This window comes from Eufriesea mexicana, unplaced genomic scaffold, assembly GCF_001483705.2.
Source record: "Eufriesea mexicana isolate 0111107269 unplaced genomic scaffold, ASM148370v2 scaffold3738, whole genome shotgun sequence".
NCBI lineage: Eukaryota > Metazoa > Arthropoda > Insecta > Hymenoptera > Apidae > Eufriesea > Eufriesea mexicana.
Window position 1 is genome coordinate 250,330 of NW_016911749.1, and position 12,795 is coordinate 263,124.

The 12,795-nt window shown below is 32.3% G+C and overlaps 1 protein-coding gene across 1 annotated transcript in view; it reads left to right on the forward strand.

Annotated features, from left to right (window-relative positions):
* The first annotated feature begins 1,655 nt into the window (after positions 1–1,655).
* LOC108551133 (peptidyl-prolyl cis-trans isomerase CWC27 homolog) overlaps positions 1,656–12,795 on the forward strand; it is a 13,963-nt gene continuing 2,823 nt past the window's right edge. Inside the window, 9 exon segments of the mRNA XM_017905173.1 lie at positions 1,656–1,695; positions 1,902–1,979; positions 1,982–2,106; positions 2,148–2,332; positions 2,603–2,849; positions 2,894–2,964; positions 11,513–11,562; positions 11,658–11,731; positions 11,859–11,974. Of these exon segments, the coding sequence (XP_017760662.1) occupies positions 1,656–1,695; positions 1,902–1,979; positions 1,982–2,106; positions 2,148–2,332; positions 2,603–2,849; positions 2,894–2,964; positions 11,513–11,562; positions 11,658–11,731; positions 11,859–11,974 (986 nt within the window).

Sequence of the window (12,795 nt, forward strand, 5' to 3'; positions counted from 1 at the left end):
TGTTTTTCTACCTTTTATTAGTGATAGCAGAGCCTGGTTGTAAAAATATTTCTATTGCAATAATATATTCTCTTGAAATAAACGGCCACGTGCAAGAGGACAAAAGAATTGGACTCGTGGAATATCAGCAGTGTAGAACCATTAGATGGGAAAAATTATTTTCTATATAATCTAATATTATATTTTATTAAATTTAATCTCTTACATAAAGAAATGTTTTTGGCGAGCAATAATGTGTTATATTTCAGAACGATGTAGCTGAGGTATACAAAGAAAAGAGAGAGGTTCTAATGAAGGTAGCGAGAAGAGTAAATGTGTATTATGTCGAATCAAAGCACAGGAAAGAGACAACATAGTAACAAGAGAGAAAAATGTGTGGCATGGACATGCAAATATGAGGATCATTGAAGAGATGGAGAATTAACGCTTGGCAGTAGTTATTAATGGTACATATAAATTGAATATAGAGTGTGAATGTTGTTAAATGATAAATGTACAAAATTAAATCTAAGATCTTACATATAGAAATGTTGTTAATCAGCTCTAACATGTTATATTTCAGAATGATGTATCTGAGGTATACAAAGAAAAGAGAGAGGTTCTAATGAAGGTAGTGAGAAGAGCAAATGTGTATTATGTCCAATCAAAGCACAGGAAAGAGACAACATAGTAACAAGAGAGAAAAATGTGTGGCATGGACATGCAAATATAAGGATCATTGAAGAGATGGAGAAATAACGCTTGGCAGTAGTTATGAATGGTACATATAAATTGAATATAGACTGTGAATGTTGTTAAATGATAAATGTAGGAAATTAAATCTAAGATCTTACATATAGAAATGTTGTTAATCAGCTCTAATGTGTAATATTTCAGAATGATGAAGCTAAGGTATGTAAAGGAAAGGGAGAAGTTGGAATGAAAGCAGTAAGAAGAGGAAATGCTTATTATGTTGAATCGAGATATAGGAAAGAGGCAGCATATGTATCAAGAGAGAATTATATGTGACATTGACATGCAAATATGACTGTCATTGAGGAGGTGGGGATTGATCACTTGGTAATAGTTATGGAAGGTAAAGATGAATTGAATATAGAGTGTAAATGTTGCTAAATGATTAGTGTAGAAAATTAAATCTAAGCTCTTAGATAGAGACATGTTGTTAATCAGCTCTAATGTGTTATAGTTCAGAATGATGAAGCTGAGGTATCTAAAGAGAAGGAAGAAGTTGAAATGAAACCAGTGAGAAGAGGAAATGCTTATTATGTTGAATCGAGATATAGGAACGAGGCAGCATATGTATCAAGAGAGAATTATATGTGACATTGACATGCAAATATGACTGTCATTGAGGAGGTGGGGATTGATCACTTGGTAATAGTTATGGAAGGTAAAGATGAATTGAATATAGAGTGTGAATGTTTCATTAAAAGAAAAATGTGTAGAAATATCTATAGGAACTTGGAAACTATAAAAGCCATAGGAATAATGGGTTTGTTTGTAAAGCCAAGTTCAAAATGAGTTAAAAGGTATGTCTTAACTGCTGATAATTATTTGAGAAAGAACCATTTGGTTGTCTGATTTATAAATAACTAATGATTTAATATGAAATATTATTGACGAAGGATTTGCTTTATTAAAGAAGATTTACAGACATGAGTAATATTTATGTACAAAAGCTACTCACTGTGGGTAAAGAAAGTATTAGTTAATAATATTTCAATGGATTTTATATGTTTTTAATAATATAACCTATATACAATATGTACTTTCCAAATTTCTATATTAATACTTTAAATAATTTCTAATTTAAATTGCAAAAATAAATAATAAATAATAAATTTCAAAAAATGTGATTTTAAAAGTATTTTACATTAATAAAACATATATTTGTTATAATTAGGTTGTAAGGAGGACAACAGCTGTTGATAGTGATTTGGAATTATGGGCAAAAGAAACTCCAAAAGCATGTAGAAATTTCATTTATGTGTGGAAGGTTATTATGATGACACTATACTTAATAGAATTATCGAAGGATTCGTAGCACAACGTAGTGATCCCACACGTACAGGAGAAGGTGATAAAATATATGGAGAACCGTTTAAAGTGAGACTATATATTAAAATAAAATGAATTCCTTTTTTGAGCCTCGACGAGGTTTAATTTCTATGGCTAATGCTGGAAAAGATGGCAATGGTTCCCAATTCTTCTTTACTCTTGGTTCTATACCAGAATTACAGAATAAACATACAGTCTTTGGTAAAGTTACTGGACAAACAATATATAACATGCTCAAACTTGAAGAAGCACATACAGATAAGATAAATTTAATGTTTATAAGAAAACATATCAAGAATTGGTTTAAATATAATATTTCCTCTTTTCTGTAGAATGATGGACCATTTTATCCTACAAAATTAATAAAAACTATAATATTGAATAATGCATTTTCTGATATTATACCAAGAATAATAGTACAGGAAAGTGAAGAAGTAAAAGACAGTTGCAAAACTAAAACAGCAGGAGTAAAATAAAAATCATATATGTTTGCAGAATTTAGCCCTGATAGTATTGTTTTTTTCAATGAAAAATTTTGTTACAGAGATTGCAATTTTTTGTCATTTGGTGAAGAAGCAGAAGAAGATGAAGAAGAGTCTATGATATTAAATAATAGGTTTAGTGGTAAGGGCAAATCAGGTCATGATCATTTAACTGATCCAAAATTAAGCTTACAACCACCTGGATTTGCAAATGAAAAAAGGAAGGTAGACCGCAGTAGCAATTGGGATAGTGACTACGAAGTAAAAATTCACGAGGAATTAGAAGTTATAAAGAAAGAGAAAGAGTTAGTTTATTGTTTACATGTTAACTATGTTATAGAAAGAAAGGATAGAAGGAAAGCATAAAAAATAAATTGAGAGATACAAAAAAAACCCGAAGAATTATGTCGTTAACAATTAACGTGTATATGTGAAACTTTTTCGAAGTGAATAAAAAATACCTAAGCATATAACCATCGTAGTCTCATTTTATTTTTTGCCAAGAATAAAGTCACTCGCCTTTATCTGTGACTTCATGTACGTCTATAATTAACTCATCAACTTTCATAATTGCATCGTACAGACACAGCTTTAGCGAGCTTTCTAATATAATTCTGGATATGAATTCCTTGTTATTTAATTCATTATTAATGATTGTTGTATAGAGTGTTTGAACCATTGCCGAAGATACTAATGATTTGTCTTTCCATTAGTATAACGGAATAATTAATAATTCCAGTTCATGAATTAATTATAGAAATTTGGAATTTTTCGCAAAAAAAATATATTTATAATTGCTTCATTGGTATTATTAAATATAAAGTACATCGTTTAATATGCAACATCGATAGTTTATCACATAGCTATTTCAAAGATGCGAGATTTTCCCGCTTCAAAAAATACCTAGCATATCCGGCTGCAGCCAACTTCCAGTTGGCGGCAAGCGGACATACCGGTAACAAATGGTGGATCATTCTCACTCGTCAAAGAGAAACATTAAATCTGAAAACGTTTCGTAAAGTAGTGATATCGCTGATTAACGTTTATATACTTTAAGAAGTTCAGAATTACTAACTGTGAACATTCCTTCGGTAGTAATATACTACATGTGAAAACAAGTGAAGTTACATAGTGTAAATCGTATAACGATACATGTGAGAAATGAAGTGGTGTGAGTGCGGGATCCTATAATACTACCGCATTGTCCGTTATTATCGGTTGTAGAAGATTCTAGACTTCGGATGTTCTATAATATATTTGAATATTTTTACTCTGCATAGGCAGCTCGTTATCAATTTTTCTTCAATTTTGACGTTCAATTGCAAAGTAGCTACGTATTATCACTTATACATTCTAAACTTCAATTGTGGATTAGAATATTTTATTACTCCTGCATAGAATAGATTGTTTTCCAACCAGTAGGGTAATTATATTCCGATTGAAGGTGCGTATATGAAATAATGTGACGGAAAAGCAAGTCCCTGTGAAATAGTTGTACACAGTTTACTTTTCTCGCTTATACTTCTAAAATTAGACACTTCGGTTAGGTTTTTTCTATATACCAGCGTAGAGTGGAACTTTCTCTAACGAGATTGCATATTTTTTTACGGTTTCGAGCGTGCCTTTTCGAATAATAGTGCCGAATGTGTCAGTGGCTGCGAAATCGTGCTGCGTAATAGACTTTTTTGCCTTCTATTTTTTGAATTAGGCTTTTTGGATCGGATTTTTCCACATATTCGCGCAGAGTGATTTTTTCCTTAACGGGATTGGATATTTTTTTTCGGTTTCCAGCGTGCGTTTTCGAATAATAGTGCCGAATGTGTCAGTGGCTGAGAAATCGTGCTGCGTAATAGACTTTTTTGGCTTATATTTTTTGAATTAGGCTTTTTGGATCGGATTTTTCCACATATTCGCGCAGAGTGATTTTTTCCTTAACGGGATTGGATATTTTTTTTCGGTTTCGAGCGTGCGTTTTCACATAATAGTGCCGAATGTGTCAGTGGCTGAGAAATCGTGCTGCGTAATAGACTTTTTTGGCTTATATTTCTTGAATTAGGCTTTTTGCATCGGATTTTTTCACATATTCGGGTAGAGTGATTTTTCCTTAACGGGATTGGATATTCTTTTTCGGTTTCAAGCGTGCGTTTTCGAATAATAGTGCCCAATGTATCAGTGGCTGTGAAATCGTGCTGCGTAATAGACTTTTTTGGCTTATATTTTTTGAATTAGGCTTTTCGGATCGGATTTTTCCACATATTCGGGTAGAGTGATTTTTTCCTTAACGGGATTGGATATTCTTTTTCGGTTTCAATCGTGCGTTTTCGAATAATAGTGCCCAATGTGTCAGTGGCTGTGAAATCGTGCTGCGTAATAGACTTTTTTGGCTTATATTTTTTGAATTAGGCTTTTCGGATCGGATTTTTGCACATATTCGGGTAGAGTGATTTTTTCCTTAACGGGATTGGATATTCTTTTTCGGTTTCGAGCGTGCGTTTTCAAATAATAGTGCCCAATGTGTCAGTGGCTGTGAAATCGTGCTGCGTAATAGACTTTTTTGGCTTATATTTTTTGAATTAGGCTCTTTGGATCGGATTTTTCCTCATATTCGCGTATAGTGATTTTTTCCTTAACGGGATTGGATATTTTTTTCCGGTTTCGAGCTTGCGTTTTCGAATAATAGTGCGCAATGTGTCAGTGGCTGTGAAATCGTGCTGCGTAATGGACTTTTTTGGCTTATATTTTTTGAATTAGGCTTTTCGGATCGGATTTTTTCACATATTCGGGTAGAGTGATTTTTTCCTTAACGGGATTGGATATTCTTTTTCGGTTTCCAGCGTGCGTTTTCTAATGATAGTGCCGAATGTGTCAGTGGCTGTAAATCGTGCTGCGTAATAGACTTTTTTGGCTTCTATTTCGGAAATTATGGTTTGAAATTGTGTTTTATCGGCATGTCAGTGTTGATTGCTCATTTGTCTGATCTGTGTACTAATTTTTTTTCGAGTTCGACCAGTTTACAAAATTCACCTACGGAAGTGCAAGTAGTTGTCAAAACGATAGGAAATGGAAAGAATGTTGTAGGAAAATTATTTTTTTTTCTTGTTCGGGTATATTATTGATTTCTATTTTTAGGAATAAATGTAAATAAGGTACAGTAAAACGTAGATATTTCAATTTCAATTTTCTGAGAACTCATTTTTGAATATTGTTAGAATTTCTATTAAATGTAGCTTGTTTGCTTTCACCTGCGATTCTTTTATTCTGTTTCTTTTAAGTGTTAATTCAGTTATTTATTTTGTTTCAGATTTATTACATTGTAAAGCTTTCATATCACTATATTCAATTTGATGTCAAGTATTTATGTTTATGTAAGTATATCTGAGGCTGAAGACTGAAATAATATTCATGATAAGAAACGACTTAAACGAAAGTGGTGTTTGTGCCTCATTTATTTATTTTTTTTTGGTATCATATCTTCAATTCTTATTTATATTCATAGGAATTACTATTGATAATAATTTTATTAATCCTTTGTGCAATTTGTATTTCAGGAAGTATTATGATGTCAACGGAGACCATGCAAGCGGTTCAAATCTCATATTACATTTCCTTTTCTCTTTTATATTCAGGATTTTTGGCAAATACTATTGAAAACCAAATCTTTAGTTCTTTATGTTAATATGATGCTTGATATCCTCTCTAGATTTTGTAATATGTTGGTTATGTAAAAATACTTTAGATTTTCTACAGGTAGATTGTGTAAAAGTCCTATAGAGTTTTGATAAGTAGGTTGTGTAAATGCCTTCTAAATTTGTAATAGGTAGGTTCTATAAAGTCCTTGATTTTTTATAGGATTTCGAGTTTAAAAAACATTCTTGTGTGAGAAATTATAAAATATCTTTAATCTTTTTATAGGTAGGGCTGACGAACCTTGTTTCTGGAGGTCTGGATTACTGAATGCTGGCAATCACATTTTATGTTCCTGTTTATTCATTTTGTTTGAATTTTCTTTGTCGGTTGGGTTTACAATTATCTTTAAATATTGAATAGGCAGGGCAAATTAGATTTTCAATTAGGTCAGCTATTCTCAAATTAATTATAATTTATGGTTATATATTTTTATGTTAAGTTAGAATTATGATTAAGTTAGTTGTAGTGTACAATCCTAGTAGAGAAGTAAATAATGTTTATAAGTATATACAGAGATTTACACTGCAGTGCTAGCACATTAGCCTTTAAGTAAAATTTTTAGTAGTAAGTAAGTAGAATGTATTTAATTTTTTGTATAAACATCATACTTTTTTCTTCTATTTTTCTAATTATTGATTGTTATATTCTTTATGCCAATGAAAATGTGCTATAGTGATAAATTGTAGAATAATAATATCTCACATATTTTATCTCTTTCTTCTATGTTTAATTTGTCTTTTATTCCTAAGTTTAATTTACCTCTCATTCTAGGTACAAATTAACTTTTCTTTGTGGGTTTAATTTTTCTTTTATTTTTAGGTTTAGTTTTTCGGGTCGACTGTTTGTCCAAATTCTTTTTGATGTTTGATTTACACAACGATCAAAGATTGAACGTTTTGCAAATGTGCATCAAGAGCGAAATTTATTTCACTGTTTGTAAATTTTTACGGGAAAGGAAGGGTGGTTGGGACGTGGTTAGGGTCGATTTCCGTATTAATATTTTACAATGGAAATCGATATATATATATATTAACACCTAATAGTAAATTCACATCAAGTATTATCTGAGTCTAAATTATTGTTATTTATTTGACTTATTTTTCAACCGCAAGAGTAAATTTTGTTTCTTCAAATCGAATAAATTTGCTATGAAATATGCTGATCAAACGATTTCGTCCTTTCTATGGAATATTTAATTCAGCAAAAGCAAGACATTGGAAGTTTCTTATGATCGCCTGACTTCTATAGTTCGACAAACGAAACTATAGATAGCGTTTAAAAATATCAATCTGCTTGAAATTTGTCCTTGACTGTGAAGCATTCGCTGTCTCCCTGCTCCCCCCCGCCTGTCATCGTTCGGAACAGTTTCGCTAACGAATAGTGCTGAGGGGCATTGTGAAACTGGAAATTATGGTGAGAAAACATGTGTATTGCGTACCTGCTGCGCTATACTTTGACGGCTATTTTGATACTATTTGTATAGCATTATTAGCTTTGTGCAACTACAACACAATTTTGTTTGCCCAAATTAAATTATCGAATATAAATTTCTCTGTATGTTATTCTGAATTACTTTGTATACTATTCACAGACATGTGATTCGTCATCTCTGGATGCTTTAGGAAGTTCAAATCTTCGACTTGACGCGGGCTTTGAAAGTGGAGGGGCAGCGACCAATCCGCTGTCAGCTAAACGACGCCAAGCACTGTGAATTTCAATCTACTATTGAAAGTCGCATCGTTAGGACGTATCACGTAATGTCACGTAAGTATATTACCGTATCTTCTTGTTGTATAGTACTTTTATTTTTATCGTCCTAGTTTACATTCACTAGCAATAGTTTCGTTCGACTACTAACGTTTGCAATCTTATTGTGACAAAATCAGATAATTTCTCAAATTGTTCGACTCTTCTTAAAAAAATGTTAATGTATTTCGCTATTAGAATCATATTAGTCGATTGATACGAATCATTGTTCCCTTTTAATATGATTGATTATATTTTTTTACATTTGATTTTGATTTATTCTGTGCAGAGTAATCTTTGATGGGCGGAATACGTTTAACAGCTACAGGTTCATACGATATAGCTGCTATTATGACAAATGGCGATCGTAACTGCTGCTCATCGAAAATTGGTAATTATTGAACACAAATTTTTTATTTCGAGAATATTGGTATCACAGGATTTTGTTTTCTAATGGTAGAAGCGAATAAATATCATAAATATCACAAATATTATATTCATGCTTGAACAATAGAACTATAACTTGGAATAAATTCATTTGACTTTCCTATAATTAACTAAAAAATTGAAGTAACTTACATGATCTGACGAATTTGATTTGATAATTCAAAGTGGTCGTATAAATTAAAGTAATACCTATTAATTTTTAATAAGTATTTTCATATATTCGTAATCATTCTGAATAGTAATAATTAATTACAGCGAATAAACATTATATGTGAATAACAATAGTTAATAAGAATAGTGGTATGAAGGAAAAAGGTTCTCAAGTTATATTTTCCACAGACACGCAATTCGTCAACCATGAGAACCCCTACGAAGTTCAAGTCTACGTGCTTTCGCGGGCTTTGGAAATGGCGGGAAGTGCTAAGTCTCTCGACCAATCCGCTGACGGCTAGGCGACGCCATGATAGGGTGGGGTCAGTCTATTGTTGAAAGTCGCGGCAACTGGACGTGAAATCAAATCCAGGTACTTTTTTCATTTATTGTTGCGGAGAACTTACATTTCTGTCCTTTTATCATTTATATACGATTGTTAACTTCATTTGTTTAATATTTGTTTATGTAAAATTTATAATTTTTACTTTTACAGTTTATTACTTGATTCCAAGGATCACGTAGAACGTATTGGATGCACCAACGATCGTATTTGAGGACGAGCAATAAACACCATGATGGTTTGTAATGAAATTCGTCAAATTTGTGTAGAAATTTAGTGATGGCGAAACATTAATTATGTTACGAAAATAAGCTTAATGTGCGTTTCTACTTTCATTTCATCCAAACATTGTTAATCTTTAGTGTAATCATTTAACATTCTTTAATTTCATAATTGATGTTGTTGTAAAATATCATGGAATATCGTGAGACTTGTTGTCGATTTCTTCATTTGATCCTATTTGTAATATATTACTGTATTTCGGTACTAGGATTATATTGCCTATTTGTAACAGAATTTACGATCGCCTATTACCTCTTGTTAACATATTTGAATTTAGCTTCGATAATTTCATTAAAATTTTTGTTTTCTTCTGCACAGGTTAATCTCTGATGACTGGAATGGCCTCAAAACGTAAAAGGTTCAAGGAATGAACGGCATATAGACAAATGGCCGACTTTACAGCTTTTCATTGAAAGCTGGTAATGTCTAATGTATCATACAATTAACTTAAAAGATTTGTATTATATTTCCGATGTGCCATTATTGATAATTGATACAAAATATTAAATCATTCCACAATTTCTTAGAAACTTTTCGATAAAACTGGAAAAAGTTAAATTGTTAAATTAAATATCCTGGTTCCGAGAATTTTGTATCAAATCATTTCTTAATTGTAATGAAATGGCCAAAATAAGTAATTTCAAAGGTGACTTAATAATTTACATATAACTTGAAGTTAATTCATTGGATTTTTCACCATTTAAATAAAAGATTCGAGTAACTTTCACAATTTGCTTTATTTGATTTGTCAATAATAGTACTTAATTATAGTGAATCAATGTTATATGTGAATAACAATAGTTAATAAAAATAGTTGTACAAAAGAACTGTAACATATATGTATGATTTCCCCCAAAAATATAATTTTATTTCGTGCTAAAAGAAATAATCCCTCCAATTATATTATGTACTCATTAAACAATATTATTTGCGACAAATAAATCGCCGAATATAAATTTTGCAGTGTTATCCTGGTTTTCACGGTATATACGCTACAGTCGCATGATTCGTCTACCATGAGATCTTCTATGAAGTTCAAGTCTACGTGCTATCGCGGGCTTTGGAAATGGCGGGAAGTGCTAAGTCTCTCGACCAATCCGCTGACGGCTAGGCGACGCCATGATAGGGTGGGGTCATTCTCCTCTTGAACGTCGCGGCAACTGGACGTGTGATCCACTTTCTGGTACGTAACTTATCGCGTCTATCATTGAGTGAAAATTACATTTCTACTCTTTTTCCCCCTATGCAGAATACGATTAGTCTCACATTTCAATCTAATTAGTGATATTTTTACATATTTGTATTAAATTATGATTTTCGTATGTGCAGTATGTTGGTCGATCGCAAGAATCGTGTAGAAGGTATCAGACGTTAACGAATGCGACGAAGAACGAAGTACGGACGCCATGTTCGCTCGCCTTCAAATTTGCCGAGCCTTCGTGAATATATGGTAATGTTGAATTTCTTATATCGAAGCCAGACTTATTAAGTGTACGTAAGTACTTTATTGGCAATTTGTTTCATGTATAATTTTATAATATATAATTATTACTATATTTGAGATTTTGAAAAATATTCATTAAATCTTGTTATATTTGAGTTAGAAAACGAAATAATTCACATCTTACATTATTTCGGTTTCGAATATTTTACAACATCGTCATAATTTTGTCTTAAACAATAAGTTTTATTATTTTTACGAAAGAGTCGTAATTACAGTTGCCTTGAATTTTCAAACGCAAGTTCGGAAATTATTGCGTCATCATCGTGCAATCCATATGCGCAGTTCGTATGCGCGGTCGGCATGCGCAGTTCGTATGCGCGGTCGGTATGCGCAGCTCGACTGCGCAGGTTGATGGCGCAGTTATATTTCAAGTTCTACTGTATTCCAATCACATCGTTTATAAATTCTTTATAATAGTTATAATGTATTACATACATCTCTGTAGATCAACTAAGTGTTTTATTTCTGACTTGAATGATTAATAGGAGGAATAATGGATGATTACAACATCATAAATACAGCAGTATTTTCTTAACATTTGTTCGACACGGAGAATAACTCCACGTCATTCCACATTCCCCACTAATGCATTTCTTTCAGGAATTTTTGTGGCCGCGCGCGATGCCACCATTCGAGTCAGTGCTTTTTTACGTATCAAATTTTTTCTCAGAGCCCAATAGCTCTTGCCACATATAACCATAATAGCCATACGCGAATGTAGAGTCAGTGTTTGTTCGCCGATGGTAATTCAAACGGACGCGTTAGTAATCTTTTATTTTTCTTTTTTTTTTTAATGTTCGTTATCGGTATTAGAGTCGACACTACCCAGGAATGGACCCAAGGCTGCTCAGCAATCCAAGAACGTAAGTATGTAAGTATGTTCGCACATTGTAACTTAATTAATTTCCTCTTTAAAGAAAAAATTTTATTATTCTACATTTTTCAAATTTTTCCGTAGATGAGACAAGACTTATGGCATTGAGGTCAGTTCCTCAGTGGACAGGATTCATCTCTGCTCCAGAAGTCAACAATGTAAGTTCGTTTGCATATTGTTATTGAATATATTTCCAAATCAATCATACGAAATCAAACACCTCAAATATTTGCGTCTTGATGGTATAACAGTAGTATCGAACGCTTTGTTACAGATTTTCTACAGCCTTCATTTTCCCATGGATCCTACAACGGTGTTACTACTCAAGTCAGCCCCCTACAGATGACGGTCCTCACGATGACTTCGTCTGGGACATTGCAGCATCGTTCTCCGCATCATCGGTGAGTCGCATGCATTTTGGTTCCTCCGGTCATTCAATCATGTCGTAGGACGAAAGGTCCGAATCGACACGGATGACTGGTTGTATTACGTAGAAATTCTTACGAGCATAGTGACCTCGGGTATTTATTATACTCGAGAGTAGTGACAAAATTTCTTTTGTATTTTATTTATCAACTCAGGATAGGTTTTCTTGCACGTCGCGTTTTTGAATAATAATAACAGAAATATAAATTGTTAGTATTGGTATATTGGCACATATAACATTAGTGGCATAAATAATATAATATCGACTAATAGTTCCTTCTTACTATAGTCACTTTTAAAATGAAAACATATTTAGTACGGTTAGTTGTCAATAATAGACACGAATATTTAATTATTTTGTAGTGGAGAAGTCGAATGCCCTTCGACTTCGTTATTATGAAAATTATAATTAATATATTGGAACAATGATTATGTATTGCTATTCATTGTTCCTTTAATAAACAAGTGCCAATGCCATTCTTTGCCTTTCGATAATATTGAGATATTTAATTCTTTGACTCGTAGGCAATAAATCCGAGTCGAATTCAAAATATAATAGCATGACTGTTACATTCCGTTACTGTTAAAATACATTGAACATTAAGTGCAAGAAAACATTTCGCGACAGATAGATTTTGGAACCAAAGTAATAACCTTTGTACTTTTGTGCTTTCGAATATTATGTACTTTGGTGAAAGAATCATCTGAGGTTTTATTATATTTCCATTGTTATATAAATTAAAGTCAATTATATCATCACGTCGAGTCATAGTCTTCCATTTTTTTTGAAAAATAA